Raw genomic sequence first — 19,537 nt, 5'->3', positions numbered from 1 at the left:
TTTAGATCAGTCTTGCATCTCTGAAAATAACAATGAGTTAAAAAAAGTGTGCCCACTATCACAAAATCAAATATATCTTTTATTATATAATAATAGCAGCTCCCAACTCAAAACAGGAGAGCCTAAGCTCGAACCCACAACCTCTTGATTAAGAGGCAGCAGTTCTTGTCTCCGCACCCACCAAGCAGACACGTCTGTTCTATGTCGATTTTTGATATTTGGGCTTGGGTTTTTAACTCATTGACCGCAACATGTAAATTTGAATAATTTCTTTTTCTTTGGCTATATTCTTCAATAAAAGCACCCTTGTTGTGTATAGCTTTTGTAAAAGTGTTTATTTAATATTTGGACTTCAGTCATTCCTTATACACTTCACATCCACATTTTGTCATTATTACTATAACATGAAAAAAGATTCTGTTTTAGGTATGTGTTCAACACTTCTTGCCTTGCATTTCCTGCAATCCTACATTTACCCAGATCGTTGTAGACACAGAACACAAATGAAATGTATGTATTGCATATATATTATTTACTTTATATAATTCTGGACACCTCACACTCGAATAAACGGACTAGAGCTGGGAGAACTTCAGCTGCGTCGGTTAGGGATCGGTATAGCAGGCTGCTTGTGCTGACACATTTGCAAAACAAAGATGCTGATGAAGTGTGAAGGAATTTAAGGTGGCCTGATATTATGACTTTTTTTTCGTAGGCTTCAGGGATTCTAGTGATAACATGCAGCTCTTTGGGGTGTGGAAGAAAACCCCACGGAGTCTGAAAGAATGTGCACAGATAGACCTGAATTGGTCAAAGTTAAACATTTTTCCACTCGGGGTACAATCCATATGAATTTTATAATACTGTAGGTAAGTAGAAATGTGTACTATAACAGTATGGAGACCAGATGAAGGGGGTGTGTTCATTTATAGGTGTTTATTGATAAAAATGAAAATCTATACTTGGACCCTTTTTAGCCATGACTTTATGCCACAACATAGGTTAAGGTAGTGCATGTGAAATTAAAATTTTTTCCCATTTTATATAAATAATATAACTCCAATGTTTAAAATTAACATGTCAATAAACTATTTTATTATTTAATAAATGAAACCTTTTAGCAAAAATGTTTGTGCAAAAGTAAACCTTTTTTTAATTCAATCAGTTGTGTCCAATATGACTTTAATGACAAGTATCAGTTGTGCTCTTGACAATTTTTAGCCCATACTTTTATACATAACTATAATAAGTGCTCTACATTTGCCATCTTTGCAATGCCCGGGTTTCCCATAGCTGCCATTACATTCATTCATAGGGTCATTGATACAGTAGGTGTAGGCCATGATGGACTACGTTGAATAATGACACAAAATGAGATTAGGTGCTTCAGAAGTGCTTAGTGCTTTTTATTACCCACAAAGTGTCCAAAACAAAGGGCTTCTCCTAAGTTAATGAATAATCCAATAAAAATCATTGTTTTGAGAAGAATATAAAAACAGCTGATTTAACTTTTTAAAAGAGGTATAAAACCTCAAGCAGAATCCTCCGCACACATTACAGCCCCAGTGATCCATCACTACTCGCCCACACAGGTCTACTCGGCTGGGCTGAGAATCCTGCCAATTGCAGGCAAACATTTTATGGCACCTATTGGGATCAACACTGAGCCCAGCTCCATCTTCCTTGTGCCCTCAGTGATGTTGGCAGGCAGGGATGAGCTGCTCGATGCTGCTTTGTCAACACTGCTTTGAGCTTTAGAATCGCTGTTTAGGGGTGCGTATTAAATTCATATGTCGTGATCTTTAGGCACTGCATTGTCGTGAAATCATTGACATGCCCCTAGTCAGAATCCCCTTTGGTCAGCTGCTGCATTGCAGATCTTGAGTGGCTCAATAGTAAATGTGGTGGTCTATGCCGAGTTCTGACACGGGTTTAGAGTGCTGCAAGTCATTGGTGGTGTTCACGCAAGGAGTGCTGCTGAAGCAAAGGGATTTTTGCTAATGTAATGCTTAAGTTCTCAAATTCTTTTAAGAGAAAACTTGAACAATTCACACAAGACACCCATCAAACAGATGAGCATGTTTTGCAAAAGGAATCCTGTGCATTACAATAATCCATCTTCAGTTTAATTCAGTTCAGTTTATTTTTGTATAGCGCACTTCATCAAATGCAGGCACAGGGTGCAGTGACAAGTTCTTGGTTATAAAGGCAAATAAAGATTGTACAAATTAATACAAAATTAACACACAAAGATACTGGTTTGTAAAAACGCACAGAAAACAAAGTAGAAACTGCTTAACATAAACGGAAGCCAACAATATCTATCCACTGATTTAATTGTTTAACAATGGCCAGTTGATCTTTAATTCTACTTCATCTCGATCATGTCAGAGAGGCTGAGAGACTCTTCATGCAAGAGTTTACAAAGACGCTATGCTCATCACGACTGTACATACACATGTTGGAGTTGTTGGTATTCCGCAGGTTTCAAATCTGTAGCTGGTGTGTATTGTTGGTTTCCATATGTAATGTAAATAAATGCAAGTACTTCATAACCAATTAATTTTCTTTCAAACAAAATCTGTGTCATCAACATTGTTTTCTGAAATTTGTGAGAGCCTTGGGACCTCTGTGTTAGTGAGACAAAAAAGGTAAAGATAAGCAGATTTGCTTATCCTGCTGCTCCTCCTTGCCAATACTGGAGTCATCTTCACGTGCCACCTGCTGTATAAATATGCAAATTTTCAAAAAGCATCTAACTTTGCCAGCAGCATCCATTCCATATGAATGAATCTTGTCAAAGGCAAGGGAAGGATTAGTAAGTAAGTCTTTCTAATTCCAGCACAGCAGAAAAACTATTTATGCAAATAGATAAATAGAATTAATGAAACACTAAGCTGTTTTTCTTTCTGCTTTCTTAACTCCTCGTCCAGCTACACAATCCCAGTCACTGACACCTTTTGTTTTGCCTGCCCCTTACCAATTGTTACTCAATTGTTACAAGCACCTGCTGTTGCTTGTTATGGATTGAAACAAAGTCACCGCTGTGACTTTCTTTAATCTCATTATAGTCTGTCCTGACACACACACAAAACTAAACTCTTAGGTAAGTGTAAATTTTAATAAATTGACATGAACAAAAAAAGATGAATATTTGAGTCTGGGCATCAGGGTGAGAAGGTGTCTTTTTTTTTTTTTTTTTTGTCCCATTACTTGAACTCTCATTTGCTGCTTCGCATTCCAATGTAGTCGCAAATTACACTGTTACCAAATGCAATGCAAAATACTAACAATTCATCTTTATAAGTGTATTAATTTCACTGTATGCTGAAACATTTCATAAATCTGTAAAGCATAATTTAGACAATTTTTTTTTAACAAAACGCAACATAATTTTTTTTTTTACAGATTTTTTTTTTTTTTTTTGCTATATGTTACATTTCCACACAAGCAATTTAACATGGTTGATATTTTAAAATTATGTCAAAATGTAATAATAAACAAATTGAGATGCACTTTCTTTTAGTAAAGATCAAAAAAAGCTCACAAAGTACCATTTAGGGCATAAAACATTAACAGTATGAACTTTTGTACTGAGTTGATGATTATGTATGTATGTATGTATGTATATATGTATATTATATATGTGTATATTATATATATATATATATATATATATATATATATATATATATATATATATATATATATATATATATATATATATATATATATATATATATAATATATATATATATATATATATATATATATATAATATATATATATATAAATAAAATATTGTCAACGGCACCCGGGCACAAACAGGCAGACTTCTTGTTTTGCACAAACCACCACACGTTTATTTACAATATTTATAGTAATTGGTCACTAAGACCCCAGTTCATTGGTCACACAGACCCCAATTATGGTCACTCAGACCTCAGTCACGTGCACAACAAACCCCAAATAGTCCTAGCCACAATGCCTTGTCTTCGGGCCGCCTCCACACTCCTCTTGCTTCGTCCTCCTTCCACCCGACTCCAGCCCCGAATGAATGGAGACGGCCCCTTTTATAGATGACCCGGATGAGCACCTGGTGTTCCCGGCATTCCTTCTCTGACCACGCCCCAGCGTCGCGGAAGTGCCGGCTGTCCTCCCGGCTGCTCTCCGGCGCCATCATAAACCTTCCCCCCAGCACTTCCTGGTGTGGCGGAAGCGCTGGGTTAACAAGTCCCCAAGGCATTGGGGCGCCTCCTGGCGGTGACCATGGGCCCCTACAGGGAAAGGCTTCCATGCCCTTGACCCGTGGCCCCCAAAGCAACCCGGAAGGCGAACCCCACGTGATCCAGGTCCCTCCTGGCGTCCCGGCCGGGTCATGGCCCCTGGCATCCCTGACTATATATATATATAATGTGTGTGTATGTATATGTGTATGAGAGAGAATATGAATGAATTAAATATGTACAACTTTTACTCCCAATGCCAAAAAATTACTTTATTTTCAGCAAATGAAATCTGTCAGTTCAATACGTTTCTTTTTAAATGTCTATGAATACAGAGACAAATCTCAAGGACTCTGTGCCGGCAATCGGAAATGACACCAGAAGTGACTCTACTTCGTTGGTCCCTGGACCAAGACCCTTAACCTGCAATTGCTTGGTCCTGGGTAAGACCTTAACCTTCATCCAGCCCTGCAAGCAGGTCCTCCAACTTACCAGTCCCATTTCAGTTGGTTAGTCGTGTGGTGGGTGCAGCCAACGTGTTATCTGCACATGATCCTAGACACTCTAACAACCCGCCCCTACCAACACCCCCAAAATGGTGGGGAAAGGACTCCTGAAAATTGACAAATCATGACAATGAGGAATTAATGCCTAATCTTTTTCTTTCGGCTGCTCCTGTTAGGGGTTGGCACAGTGGATCATCATCTTCCATATCTTTCTGTCCTCTGCATCTTGTCCTGTAGACTGTCACTTTTGCTGATATCCATCTGTCACAAATCACTCCTGACACTCTTCTCCACCCATTCCACCTTGCCTGCACTCTTTTTCACCTCTCTTCTACAATCCCCCATTTACTCTGTACTGTTGATCCCAAGTATTTAAACTCGTCCACCTTCGCCAACTCCTTGCATCCTCACCATTCCACTGACCTCCCTCTCATTTACAGACCTGTATTATGCCTTGTTCCTACTGATCTTCATTCCTCGCCTCTCTTGAACATATCTCCACCTCTTCAGGGTCTAGTATTCCTGCTCCCTACTATTGCTACAGATCACAATGTCACCAGCAAACCTCATAGTGTTTACTGTTTAATCTTGTCTGTCAACCTGTCCATTACCATTGCAAATAAGAGGGCTCAGAACTGATCCGTGATGTAATTCCACCTCCACCTTGAATGCATCAGTCACTCCTACCGCAGACTTCACCACGGTCACGCTTCCCTCGTACATATCCTGTACAACTCTTGCATACTTCTCTGCCACTCCCAACTTCCACATACAATACCACAGCTCCTCTCGAGGCATCCTGTTATATGCTTTCCCCAGGTCCACAAAGACGCAATGCAACTCCTTCTGTACTTCTCCATCAACACCATCAGAGCAAACATTGCATCTGTGGTGCTCGCTCTTGGCATTAAACCATACAGCTGCTTATTAATCATCACCTCACTTCTTCCACTACTCTTTCCCATAATTTCATGGTGTAGCTCATCAATTTTATCCCCCTGTAGTTACTACAGTCCTGCACATCCCCCTTATTCTTAAATATCGGCACCAGTACACTTCTTCTCCACTCCTCAGGCATCCTCTTACTTTCCAAGATTTCATTAAACAATCTGGTTAAAAACTCCACTGCCATCTCTCCTAAATACCTCCATGCTTCCACAGGTTTGGCATCTGGACCAATAGCTTTTCCATTCTTCATTGTCTTCATTGCTGTCCGTCCTTCCTCTTCTCTCATTCTCTTCATTCATCGGCCTCTCAAAGTACTCTTTCCATCTGCTCAACACACTCTCCTCACTTGTGAGTACGTTTCCATCTTTATCCTTTATTACCCTAACCTGCTGCACATTTTTCCCAGCTCGGTCCCTCTGTCTAGCCAATTGGTACAGGTCCTTGGCATCCAACCTCTCATACAACTCATCATACTTCTTCTTTAGCCTTCGCCACCTCTCTTCACCTTGCGCCTTATCTCCTGGTACTCTTGTCTACTTTCTGCATCTCTCTGACTATCCCACTTCTTCTTTGCCATCCTCTTCCTCTGTTCCACCACCAGGTTTCCTTTTCCTCCTTTCTCTGTCCAGATGTCACGCCAAGCACCCTTCTTGCTGTCGCCCTTACTACATCTGCTGTAGTTTCCCAACTGTCTGGTAAGTCTTCACTACCTCTCAGTGCCTGTCTCAATTTTCTCCCTAAACTCAGCCTTGTAGTCTTCCTTTTTCAACTTCCACCATTTGATCCTTGGCTCTGTCCTCACACTCTTCCTCTCCTTGATCTCCAATGTCATCCTACAGATCCTATGCTGCTTAACTACACTTCCCACTGCCACCACTTTGCAGTCTTTAATCTCCTTCAGATTGACTCTTCTGCATAGGATGTAATCTACCTGTGTGCATCTTCCTCCTCTCTTGTATGTAACCCTATGTTTCTCCCTCTTCTTAAAATACATATTCACCGCAGCCATGTCCATCTTTTTGGCAAAATCCACTATCCTCTGACCACCTTCATTCCTCTCCTTGACACCATACCTACCCATCACCTCCTCGTCTCCTCTGTTCCCTTCACCAACATGTCCGTTGAAATCCGCTCCAATCACCACTTTCTGTCCCCTGTCCCTTTCTGTCACGGTTGTTCACTTCATCTAACTCCCTCCAAAAATCTTCTTTCTCATCCATTGCACACCCAACTTGCGAGGCATATGCACTAACAACAATCATCATCACACCTCCAATTTCCAGCTTCATCATAATTACTCTGTCTGACATTCTTTTCACCTCCAAAACACTCTTGACATACTGTTCCTTCAGAATAACCCCTTCTCCATTTCTCCTCCTATCCACACCATGATAGAACAATTTGAATCCACCTCCGATCTACCTGGCCTTTATTCCCCTTCCATTTAGTCTCTTGCACGTACAATATATCAACCTTCCTTCTCTCCATCATATCTGCTAACTCTCTCCCCTTACCAGTCATACTGCCAACGTTCAGAGTTCCTACCCTCAGTTCCACTCTGTTTATCTTGCTCCTCTCCTCCTGCCTCTGGACACGTCTTCCCCCCTCTTCTTCTTCTTCTTCTTCAGCCAACAGTAGCCCAATTTCCGGCAGCATACTGTTAGCTAACAGGACTGGTGGTGGTCGCTGTTAACTTTGGGCTTGACCAATCCGGTATGGAAATTTGTATTGTCCGCATATTGATTTGGCAAAATTTTACACCGGATGCCCTTCCTGATGTAATCCTCCCCATTTATCCGGGCTTGGGACTGGCACAAAGAAACACGCTGGTTGAATTAATGCCTAATAATGAGAACATAAATTGTAATTTCCTAAAATGAACACCACAGAGGAAGGTGTTTACAGGATATAATTGTGTGGCACACGTGCATTTCAGGGTAAAATCTAAATTGAGTTAAGCAGTGCTTAACAATAAAAAAAAAAAAAATCAAATAACTCAATACAAGTAAATAAAACATTCATATAAAACCAGTAACAATGAAGGTTCCCAATGTCATACTGGATTATTGGTAGGTGCCGATTGGCTGAAACTATTTAGAGCAATTTGACCAAAACACACATTTAAACATGCTTGACAGTGTTCTATGTGGTATTCTCCTAAAATATGCACAAGACATCAGACTTAACATCAGCAAACTTTCTACACCAGTGCATCCAAAACATACAGTATATAAAAATAACACACTAAACTTAACATGCCCCCTTTGCCTCTTACTATTGTTGTTGCTGTTTATTATTATTATTATTGAAATGTCTTGTTTTGATATTTTATAACTAAATATTTCACAATTTCTATGGCTAATACTAGCAACAGGTAGTCAGGGACTTGAATTTTTAAATATTAAACAAATGGAATTTGTGCTTGCTTTAAGGGACAGGGAGACATGATAAATGTATTTTCTGGAATTGTACTTCTGTAACTGGAAGAATGATACAGGCAAGATCTATCATTTTTATTTAAGTAAATTGTTTATTATACTGTGCTGTGGCTAAGACGACATTGCTACAAATCACCTATCCAAACCTTGAAAGAATGTTCACGAGGGCAGGGTGTTGCTGGCAAAGTTTAAAAGCAGGTCAGAATGTGTTTCTCACTGCAGCACTGGAGTGGATCTTAATGTGGATCTTCATATGAATTGCTGAGTTTTCCTTTCACTGTAAAGAAGATTGCTGCTGTTGATGTCTATGCCATGGTTTCTACTTGAATGACTGTTATAATTTGTTTTGTAGCACCTGCTTTTATTCACTTTACACTTTACAGATACAGCAGATATCAACTACAGAGTATAGATCACTGAATACTAACAATGCTTTCCTTGGAGTATCCTGTGTGTGTGATACTGTTATGATGACTGAATTTTGTGTGGTGTCTTTCAGCCTCTCTGACGTGGTTTGGATTGGCAGGTTTGAATTTTGAGTCCAGCAGATTGAGCAGAGCCAGTGCTGAGAGAAATTCAGCCATGTCAGTCACAGTGGGTTTGTTATCCATTACAATGACAATATGTATAGACCTCAAGTGGTGATGAATAGAAGCTGGAGTGTGAGCTGCCCTTTTTAAAATATTCATTGCATTTTTGATAGCGATTCTAAGCAGAAACAATTTCAGAACAAAGATCTGTTGTACAATTCTTCAATATCTATCAAAATTATTATGGTCTAATGCCTAATTTGTGGTCTTGTCATTTAGGCGACACTCTTACCCCAGATTTGCACACATCTACACAACGTACAAAAAGCAACCACCTTAGTCAGTGATGCCACAAGCCTGGCCAGTGTTGGTGACCAGTTTTACCGTGATGGATATGATTCTCTCCTATGTAGAGAACATGCTAATTTTGAGCATCACAAAATACAACTCCCATAAAGAAGAACAACTTTAAATATCTCTTTTCTTGATGTAAGGATTTCATGTTTCTCAAATATGCTCACCTGGTTTATGGCAAAGTAGAGGGTTAAGCCTTTATTTTCTGTCTACTTTAATTTAATGCAAGCAGGAAAAACATTTTAAGAAGAATCAGTGAGGTTCATTCTGAGTTTATTTTAACACCTACAACATGGGGGCTGTGGGACTCTAAACAATGGTCAAGTAAAGGTGATGTCAAGAAAAGATCAGGGCTAATAAAAGAGGGAGAATAATGATAAAATGGTAAAGGGGAATATGTAGTAAATTAGCATCTTGTTTTTATTTTAACTTTGTCCAAAAAAATAAAATTAAGACCTCGAACATAGAAGCCTCTGATAAGCACTTCTTGTTGGCAATCCCTAACCATGAAAAGCTGGTTTGTGACTTTCATTGATTTTTATTGCTAATTTCTTTGTAACATTAAAGTAAATGGCCAGGAGATGTCACTAGATAGATGAGTGTCAAATGCCTCAAAGCCTCCACGCAATTGCTCTAAATGTTTTGGTGTTTCACGAGGCTTCGGTTTTGCTAGGATAGTTCTATGATTTTAAGACCTGAACCTTAATTCAGCCCTTTCAAAAGAAACCCCTTCCATAAAAATGTTCTAAAATATACCATGGCAAAATACTAAATATATAACATCTATGTCTGGCTCATATTTAACTTGCAGACAGCTGTCAGTAACTGTGGGACGGCCCATACTGATGATCAGAGGTGGACTCGTCGCTGGCCTTTCTAGTTGATGTGATAGGAGTTTTTGATGTGGTAGGATTGGTATGCTGCCTTGGGGAAAGGTGTGTGAATGGAGAGAATGGCAGGTTAAAAATATCAATTAAGTTAATTCTACCATACTGAGTTGGAGTGGTAGTCCGAAATCTGTAATGAAGACTAATTAACTTGATAAAAGACAGTTTTGAACATTTTTCTGAATAGCAGGGTCAAGAGTACTTGATGATTTTTTTATTTTTATTTATTTATTTTTATTTTTCTATTCTTCATTATGTAAAGCACTTTGAGCTACTTTTTGTATGAAAATGTGCTATATAAATAAATGTTGTTGATGATGATAAATATTAGAGATGTAGAGGGTTACGCACCTATGTTTAATATCTATTTGTAGGTAATGCACATTTTATACAAGTTCTGTCACAAGACACAGAAGGAAAGTACCCATGTCAAGTCGGGAGCATTTTGACTGGAAGCAGAGTGGTCTTGGCAGAATGACCACAGCAGAAACCATACTGAAGAGGTTGTTGCATTTGTTCACTTATGCACCCCATTGATTTTGTTGAAAATGCCAGAAACTACACTGAATGGTAGTTCTCGATAGCACAGAATGTGTTGTAAACAAGAGTGGTATTGAACCAAAGATGTTGAATGGAAGTGAAGGTAATGTGTGAGAATGGAGTTAAGTAGACAGGCGAGTCTTTGGTTACAGAACAGTTCACAAATGTCGGAGCCGGTTACATGAGAAAAGGGGGCAAGAATAAGATTTAAGAATTAGGCATGGATTTAGTTTATCAGTAAACTGATAATTGATGTCTACTTTCAAGAAACTCTGAGCAGCAGTTTATATGGTGAAACAATTACGGTGGGCACAAATTAAAGAAGGCAGTAATGTAATGAACACAAACTGTAAGCATTATTCCTCACTAAATTATGAAAACTTCTGGTTGATATTTGAATTATCTGATCAGATTATGCTATCTGTCTGGGTAAACTGACTGTGACAATAGAAAAAAGAGAATAATAGTGGATCCTGCTACAGTTGGTATAGCTTTTTATATGTAGTTTGCAAAGTTGAGGAATAATGAAGTCATGATCCAAACCTTCCTTCGCAGTTGTGTCCATTCTTCTGTTGAGGTGAACTACTGCCTCTAAGTATCACTGCCAGTAAAACTCTTTTTGAGAAGTTTGAAGTCAACAAGGGTACTGAGGTTTCAAGAGAAATGTGTGATAAATACAATCCACTGTGGGCAGTATATTTTGCTCTTATCATCCTGTTGATTTTGATCCCAGTTTCAAATTCATTAGGGCATCTACAACAAATATATATGAAGAATTGTTGACTGGATTATTCACAGAAATGAATTCTGTAGTTCATTTAGATGGAGATAGTGGCTGGTGACTAAAGAGGTAGATGCAGGAATACAAAAGTCAAGTATGTCGCAGATTAATGTCTGGAAAACCATAGGGGACTTCAGCTTTTGTGAAGTTTCTCATTTCAATCTAAATATTACAATTTCTCTTGATTTGCTATTGGTAAGAACAACTAAAAGGCAATCTTCCATATTTATCCTTATTTTTCATTTACAGTTCTGTGAAACGTTGTCAGTATGTATTTGGAAAACAACAACAAACTGGAAATGGAGCTCAAGCAGAAGACCACTCCATCCAACCCTGTGCTACATGGGCATGCCATATCTGAAGCCATGTCTGCGGATTTTGGGGAACTGAGATTGCTTGAGGGATTCACTGGATTTCACGCAACTCCAGCTTACCAAAATGGTGCTGTGTCTATAGGTCACTACATTGTGCACGAAGATAAACTGAACTCCGATTCTGCAGAGAGGTAACATTTGCTATTTTAAACAAAATAAAACTTCCTCCTTTATTGTTTTTGATGTTGTATGTATTTGAAAATGAGTGATAAACACTGTAAAATGTATTTTTTGTGTGTGCATTCATGATTATATATCAAATCCCTGCCATCATTGAAATTTCAGTTTTTGTTGATGTTAAAGGTTAAAATTGAGTCCAATCCTGTTACTCTGTTCCCCTTTAATGTCTTGTAAAAACTATATTGAAATGGAAAAAAAAAAACTTTTTTTAATTTAAAGACCATGGTTGCATAATTGTACAAAGCATTTACTCTGGGGAAATTAGATTTTTTTGATATCTATTATAAATGAGGCCAGTCAAAATCTTTTTTTAAAAAAAAAAAAATCAGACCTTTTCATCTACAAAGTATTCCCCTCTTCTGTTTGCATACCACTCACAATGGTTTTTCCAATTGTGAAATGGCGCATTGGTCACACATCAAATTGTCTTCTAGGTCTTCAATCTTTTGAAATCTACCCTGAAAGGTCGCCGATTTCAACTTTGACATCAAAAAGTCTGCTGGGGCCAAATCTGCAGAATAGGGTGGTTCCAGAGCTAGAGTCACCTTGTGTTTTGCCAAAAAATTCAGATGATAAACATCAAGTGAGAAGGTACATTGTGATGGTGCAGCATCCAGGTCTTTTTTTCTCTGCTCTTCAGGTTTCCTTCATTTTGCTGCCTCTCTCAAACATGCCGTTCAAATGAAACTATCAGTTGATTGTCAGACCACATGGAACACACTCATGATGAACGGTGGCCATCCAATCAAATGAGACCATCAACATCACTTTTGACTCGGCCATACTTATCCTGGTTATGATGACTATTTTCATATCCCCTGCAATGCTTGTGCTTTTGTTTTAATACTAATCCCATACACCCATGATTCATCACTTATGACACGTTTCAAAGTTCTCATCAGCATTTGAATGATCTAATGACTTCTGACACTGTGCCTCATCTCTTGAAAGATGAACAAAAAATAAACAAATTATGCAGCAACCAGACACATCTGCAGTTTTTCAGTCAAAAGTATGTGATGCAAGCTTTTACTGATGCCTACTAAATCAGCAACTACATGGACGATTAAGCACTGATTTTCATGAATCAAAGCACACCCTTTCTCAGCGTGATCTATTGTCAACTAATGCTGAAGGCTGTCCAGTTTTTGGGTTTATCTTTGGAATGTCTGTCTACCCAATTTGAAACATCTGCACTATTCATAACACTATGTGCAGCTTAAACAGTCCTCTCCATAAGCTTTCTGCAACATCTGTAAAGTATCCATAAATGTTTTTTGCCAATTTCACACACAAATTAATGGAAACCCCTTTGCTCTTCAATATACTTTTGTATTTCAATTTGCAAAATGCACAGGAGGCAAGTTCACTTTACTGCATGTACTTGATGACCAACTGAGATGCTATGATCAAGCAAAAAACTCGTGAATCTGTATTGTGTGTATCTTTGGTACCTTGTTTAAGAAGTTTGTACCTTGTCTACAGTATGTATTATCTATCCATTTCTAAGCCTCATTATTTGAAATGTAGCGCACTATAAAATACGCTTGTGCCAATGGGAGATATCATTGGCAATTGACGACTGAATAATTGCAGCTCTGAATGAAACTTTGATGATTTGAACCACATGATTGAATACTTGTATCCCAATTTATTATGCAGATAGACCGTAAATGTATCTGATCTAGACACTTCAATGTGACTTAAGCAGAGAGACACAAATTTGATCACTTTTCCCTTGTATAATGCAAATTAGCAATCTGACAACTTTGTTTCTAGTGGGGTTTGAACCAGGGTGTGTGTTTATTTATTTATTTATTTATTTTTTAATACTTGATGTATTTTTACTGATAATGAGGGTGTGCATTTTGTGCCATCGGCAACATATTAAGCAAAGATGAGAGGTGGAGGATGTTCTGTACAAGTGTGCTGTGTCAAACATACAAGTGTGTCATGTTCTGTGTGAATTGAATCAAGACTATTGGGATAAAACCTTGCTTGATCGGTCACCATAACTGGCTGTCCAGTTGCCTCACACTTTTTAAAAAATATTAGAAGAAGACTGCAGCCTCTGCTAAGAATAAAATGCATAGCTGTCAAAGCATATTGCAGTGGCATTTTGGTATCTTGCCACTGGTGCTGGCTTTAAATGCCTGATAAAATCCTTTTAGAATAACTAAGCTATTAGTAAGCCATTGCATTTAGTGTTCTTGATCATTCCCACAGGAGACATACACCAGTGTGAAATTGTGGGAGACTTAAGTAAATAAAAAAGGCGGGTGGGGATTTTTGGTTTTGTAAGATCAGCGGTGCAACTGATAGGTCACATATTCCATTAATATCATATAATATATAATTTTCCAAATCCAAAAGTACCAATAGTTAATGGCCAGCAAGCTGAGCTTTTATATAAAAAAAAAAATACATTTTTAGAAAGAGCTTTTGATGCTACTCAAAGCACATAAACACAGATTAGCACTTGAGCCACCACTAATATGTACCACACACCTGGTTGATATGATGGCAGACATTATTGCACCAGTACTTTCTCCTTACATTAGCTATTCGGTGTTGCAGTAGTGAGAGAGATGCATAATTAGAGACTGGGGATGTTTAGGGGGCCAAAATGGACAGGGCTACGATAGGCAATTCAGCCAGAACATCGTGATACACCCTACTCTTTTCAGAAGATGCCCTTTAATGACCACAGAGTCAGGACCTCAGGTATTTTTTTTTTTTTCTTTCTTAACCCATCCAAATGACGGTGCCATACTTTCAGCATAGTGTCCCCATCACTGCAATGGGGCATAGGGTTTTACACACAGACCATAGGGTAAAAGCCCACTTTTGGCCCACCAACAGCAATTCAAGGTTTTTCCAAGATAGTCTCCTATCCAAATACTGGCCAGACCTGAACATATTAAGGCTTTTGGTAGATGAGCTCTTCTAAAACGCAGGTGGTGTGGCTGCTTTAGCGCCTGTACTTGCAGCACTGCTTAAACTTATGTAGTTAAACTATGCAAGTTGTTTGTGAATCTTTTTGTAATAACAGTCGACAAATAAGTTTGAATAAGTGTTTTGCCAGACAGAGAGCTTATTTGCTTTGTGGCTGAAGTGTTAGACTAAATAAACCTTATTAATTCTATGGGAAATTCAGATACAGCAGCAGAAACAAAAAACAAGGATACAGACCTCCAGGTCACATAATACAGCCAATCAATCAAATGATCAATAAACTTAATGAGTACATTGGGTGGAAACATTGAATTACTGGATAACCGTGCGCAGAAAAGACTAAAAGTGGCTGAAAGTGCACCAAGAGAGCTCCTCCTGGAGGGGATTTTTCAAGATGGCATCCAATTTTGCTATCATCCACTTTTAAACAACAGCTTCCAGTGTGTCCAGGGTTTGTCCTGTGATGGAGCAGGATTCCTGATAAGTTTGTTCAGTCATTTGTGCTATTGCCAAATTTGAAAGGCTGATTTCTTCTTAGCCACCAACTCGTACATTAGTGCCTTTCTAAATTAAATGTAGTAATGGGTGATTAGTAAACAATTTTTTCTTTTTTGAATGACTGTTTTCAATGAATCATGGGAATCAATTTCCAAGAATGAATAAATCGATTCAGTAGAATATCATGTGAGTACAAAACCATGTGCGTGATGCCTTTTAACCCTTTTTTTTCATTTAAATGTTTGAAATGCATGTGTAAATTACTGCTTGTCTGATACATAATTCTTGTTCACTTCTTGCAAACGAGAACTGTATCATTAATCATCCAAACACAAAACAGTAACATTTATGTTTGTATGTATTTTTTTTTTTCTAAAAGTTTATTGGAATTCTTTTAAAAAGCACATATATATTAAACTTGCACATTTATATCCCTTTCTACATTCAACAAATTAGTCACACAAAAGTTTTTATTATAAATAAATTTGAGTCATTCATGTTGGATTCACTTGGCTGCTTGGTTTGAAAGATATTGATTCAGTAAATAAATGAAAGACCCCATCCCTAATAAAATGAGGTGCTTTGTTACAGTATGTGGCTATTAACGATGAGGATACCCTACGGTCAAATCGAAAATTGCAGGAACTGCAGAACTGGCTTACTCCAAAGTGGTAATGCCCATCCCCTGTCAACTTATGATACTTAAGGGGAGCTTGATCAACCAGAGAATTTTAAATATTGCCTAATCCTACTTATTTGTGAATATATACACACACATTTAAGTATTTTTATACAGTAGTACTAGGGTGTTTGTACTGTGTTAGCCCTTATGAAAGTAGTGAGAAGTTAAACAAAATGACACATTTTATTAATTAACTAAAAAGTCTACAATATGCAAGCTTTTGAGGCAACTCGGGCCCCTTCTTCAGGCAAGATGTAATACAGAAACTGGGGTTCCCTGTGTTTATCATAAATGTAAATGTAGCAGTCCACTAACAGCCATAGACACTGTGAGAGGGACTTTAAAGTCACAGTGCTTATGGGCAACTTCAGAACACAGCAAGAGAGAAAAGAATTGGAAGTCAAACTCATGCTAAAATTCAACACATTACAATATGGTTTGATTAGAGACAAGAGTTTTATGGCTAGATATGAGGATTGTTTGCATCTCTCGGGCTGACACAGACAACCTGTCTACAGACCCACATTATATTGGAAAAACTTTTTTTGGACAGTTATCCAACAATCCTGACTATATATTTCTCTCCTTTCTTGCTAAATGAATCTTAAATGTAAAAAATGAATGGACCTCTTCATTCTAAGATGTCTCATTAAAGATTTTTCCAATGTTATTTGTCCGTGTGTGTGTATGTTATGGCCAAAACCCAAAGTTCAGCCAGTTCCCGAATTGGCCAGCCATTTCGCATTTTGGCCGAGAGGTGTGGCCAAAGTGCGAATTACTAGAAATGACCAGTGTGTATACTACTTTGGCCGGCCATTTTGCGAAGTGGCGAGAATTCTCTGGCCAAAATTTGACGCGCTGACGTGAGATGCTTTAAAAATTTCAGATGCAGATTCAGAAGCGAGTTTTTTCCATTCTGCACGAGAAACTGCTCAAGGCGGGTCTTGTCCAGGAAGTGGACGCCACTTGAGACGGCCTTCTCCTTGCCCAAACACTAACCTTAAGGTCAATAATATAGGTCTGTGATGTTAAGTCACTATTTTAGGGCTAAAATGATAACAGAAACGTGAAACCTACTTTATATACCTAATCTTAATTATTGTGGAACAACCAAGTTTCTGAACCACAGCAACATTGGCCATTTTCCAATTTGGCCAGACAATTCCCACTTTCACCATAACATACATAAATACAGGAAACTCCAGTTTCTGTATTACATCTTGCCCAAGTTGCCTCAAACTTGCATATTGTAATCTTTTTAGTTAGCCAATAAAAGGTGTCATTTTGCTTGACTACTCACTACAGTAGTATGTTTTGTATATACTGTATATAAGCCATACGTGTACAGAGCTGGGATGGCCGTGTGTTCAGCAGTAGAAGACTAGATTCAAATCGAATCGTGCTAAATGTCAGTGTTGGTTTTGTATCTTTTCCATGTCCATCTTTGCCATGGGTTTTTTGGTTGGTATTCCAGTTCTCTACTAACTCCCAAGAAAGCATAGTTACTTGGTTTTGTATGGTGGTGGGGATGGGAAATGGGGGTATGCACATGCCCATATTCTGTATCAAATACAAATTTACAAGGGGTAGAAATCAACCAATGTAAATTTAGCTAATAAGATACATCGGAAGCACAGTGCCTCTACTTCACAACTCCATGCACCTGGGTTCATTTCTCCATAGGTCACTTCCCAACTAGAGTTTGTATAGTCTCTTGTATACATCTGTGTTAACCTCAAACAGCATCCAAGTTACTTCTCACACCCCAAAGGCACGCATAGAATTCAAATTGGTGCCTCTCAACTGGCCCGTGTGAGTGATTATTGCCGTTTATTTGGAACGGGAACAGCTGAAAGAAGAAGTTGGAATATGCTCTGTCATAGAGGGCAAATTTCTGCTTTATTCCCAGTGCTGACAGGATGGGCTTCAGCTCCCCTTGTAACAACATTTGCACTGTTTGAAAAATAGTTGGAAGGGTAAACTGTGGAGTTTTTAATTAGAATACCAATGCAAAGACATGAACCAGAACTGGTTGAATGGCTTTCAGCTTATGAAGGCGATCAAAGGTACATTGCAGTGGTATTCCTGGAGCATTCCTATGGCTGCAATCTTTTTCTCTCCAAACAATTTCAGGATGAGGATATGAATTCTGAAAAACCCCCAAGATAATTTAGTGTTGATCTCCATGTAACACAGAGAAATGCTTTCTACAGTACAATTTAGACATTTTTGTTACTTTTTCTTAAGAAAATAGCAATCTTGTTTTTGAAATTTCTGGCCACCGGTGTTCCCAGGCCCCATTCAATGCTCTAGTGTGATCTAACACTGCTTGGTTGGACTTGCTATTATTTGGTAAAAACCTACTAGTGGTTAGTAAGGTGACCAATTCAGCAGGGCATAGCTAGTGCCTGTCTCTGGTAGCGCGTTGGCAGTTGGAAATAATGCAGATGATAAATTTCATCTGCTCCGTAACCTTTTGCACTGCTTATTATTCAAGAGAATGTCACTTTATTTCCACTACTTCACCCAATATCTCAAAACTGATTGAAAGATTAGTAGTTAGCAAATACATTTTGCAATTGTGTTTGAAGAAAATTATTATTGGCTTGTGTGTTTTTTTGAAGTTTTTTTTTCTGCTTACAAATGAAACTATAAGCCATTTGGATAAATCAAGGATTTGGCGATATACATTTTATTAGAGAAAATAGATAACAAAATCTATATCTATCTTCAAGGATTCTCTAAACAGAAGAATATTCTAATAGATTTGATTACAAATGGCATTCTGAAATGCCTCAAGGACTAAAGTACAGCGCAGAAGCAATTCTTGGAGTTATATCTTTATTAGTACTGGAGCTCATTGGAATTTCAGGATGCTCTAATACATTCTGACTGCAAATTGCACTATTTAAAAACCTCATGCATTTCATAAGATTGCTGATAAATATCAATGCAGAATTAACTGTAATTTCATCAGCTCACTTGTCTATCGACTACAAAAAAATGGAGCCAGCATCTCAAAAGTATTCATACTAAATTATACAGTCACTCTAAGGAAATTCTTAGAAGTACATCTCAAAGTTTTGTAATCAATGCTGCTTCAGCTCCCATAGACGTCTGGATTAGCATTTTGCTCAACTTCAGTAAAAGTGCAAAGAGTGATATTCCAGCTGTGGACCCCTGTGGCTGATGGTTTCTCTTCTTACCAAAATCTTAATCAGAGGCCAATTTCTGCATTTTAATTGGGTTTGAAGCTTGATTGAAAATCATGTTTTTTCATTTATAGTATCTGTTCAAAAGTTCATTAAGGGAAGAATGTTCCTCAGTCAAGTAGTTAACTACACAGTTTATGTTGCTTTGGAACCAATGTTACATTGTCTAACTTCAACATTTTAAGATTTTCTCCCCTACTTCTTTGGAAATGTATTTTATAAGCTTCAAGCTGATGACCATGCATACAGTAATTGACAATTTTAATAATAATAATCTGTAATAATTTGTCCAAGTTTTTTTATTCTTTTTCCAACTTTGTTTGAAAAGGTGCCCCATCCAGGGAAGGATCCTAATTTGAGCCCTGGTTTAGGTTTTGCCTCTCCATAGTTCCAAACTTGGAAAGAGGGGATCTTTTATTTGAGACA

The 19,537-nt window shown here is 38.1% G+C and overlaps 1 protein-coding gene across 2 annotated transcripts in view; it reads left to right on the top strand.

Annotated features, from left to right (window-relative positions):
- The window catches only part of oca2 (oculocutaneous albinism II), a 313,977-nt gene that overhangs the window by 35,788 nt on the left and 258,652 nt on the right, over window positions 1–19,537 (top strand). For both annotated transcript variants that reach the window (XM_039744702.1, XM_039744701.1), the window contains exon 2: window positions 11,460–11,715. In XM_039744702.1, the coding sequence (XP_039600636.1) occupies window positions 11,480–11,715 (236 nt within the window). In that variant the 5' untranslated portion in view covers window positions 11,460–11,479. The remainder of the gene's footprint in view (window positions 1–11,459; window positions 11,716–19,537) is intronic.

The sequence above is a fragment of the Polypterus senegalus genome, chromosome 2 (genome assembly GCF_016835505.1).
Source record: "Polypterus senegalus isolate Bchr_013 chromosome 2, ASM1683550v1, whole genome shotgun sequence".
NCBI lineage: Eukaryota > Metazoa > Chordata > Cladistia > Polypteriformes > Polypteridae > Polypterus > Polypterus senegalus.
This window is presented reverse-complemented; position numbering and strand designations above follow the sequence as displayed.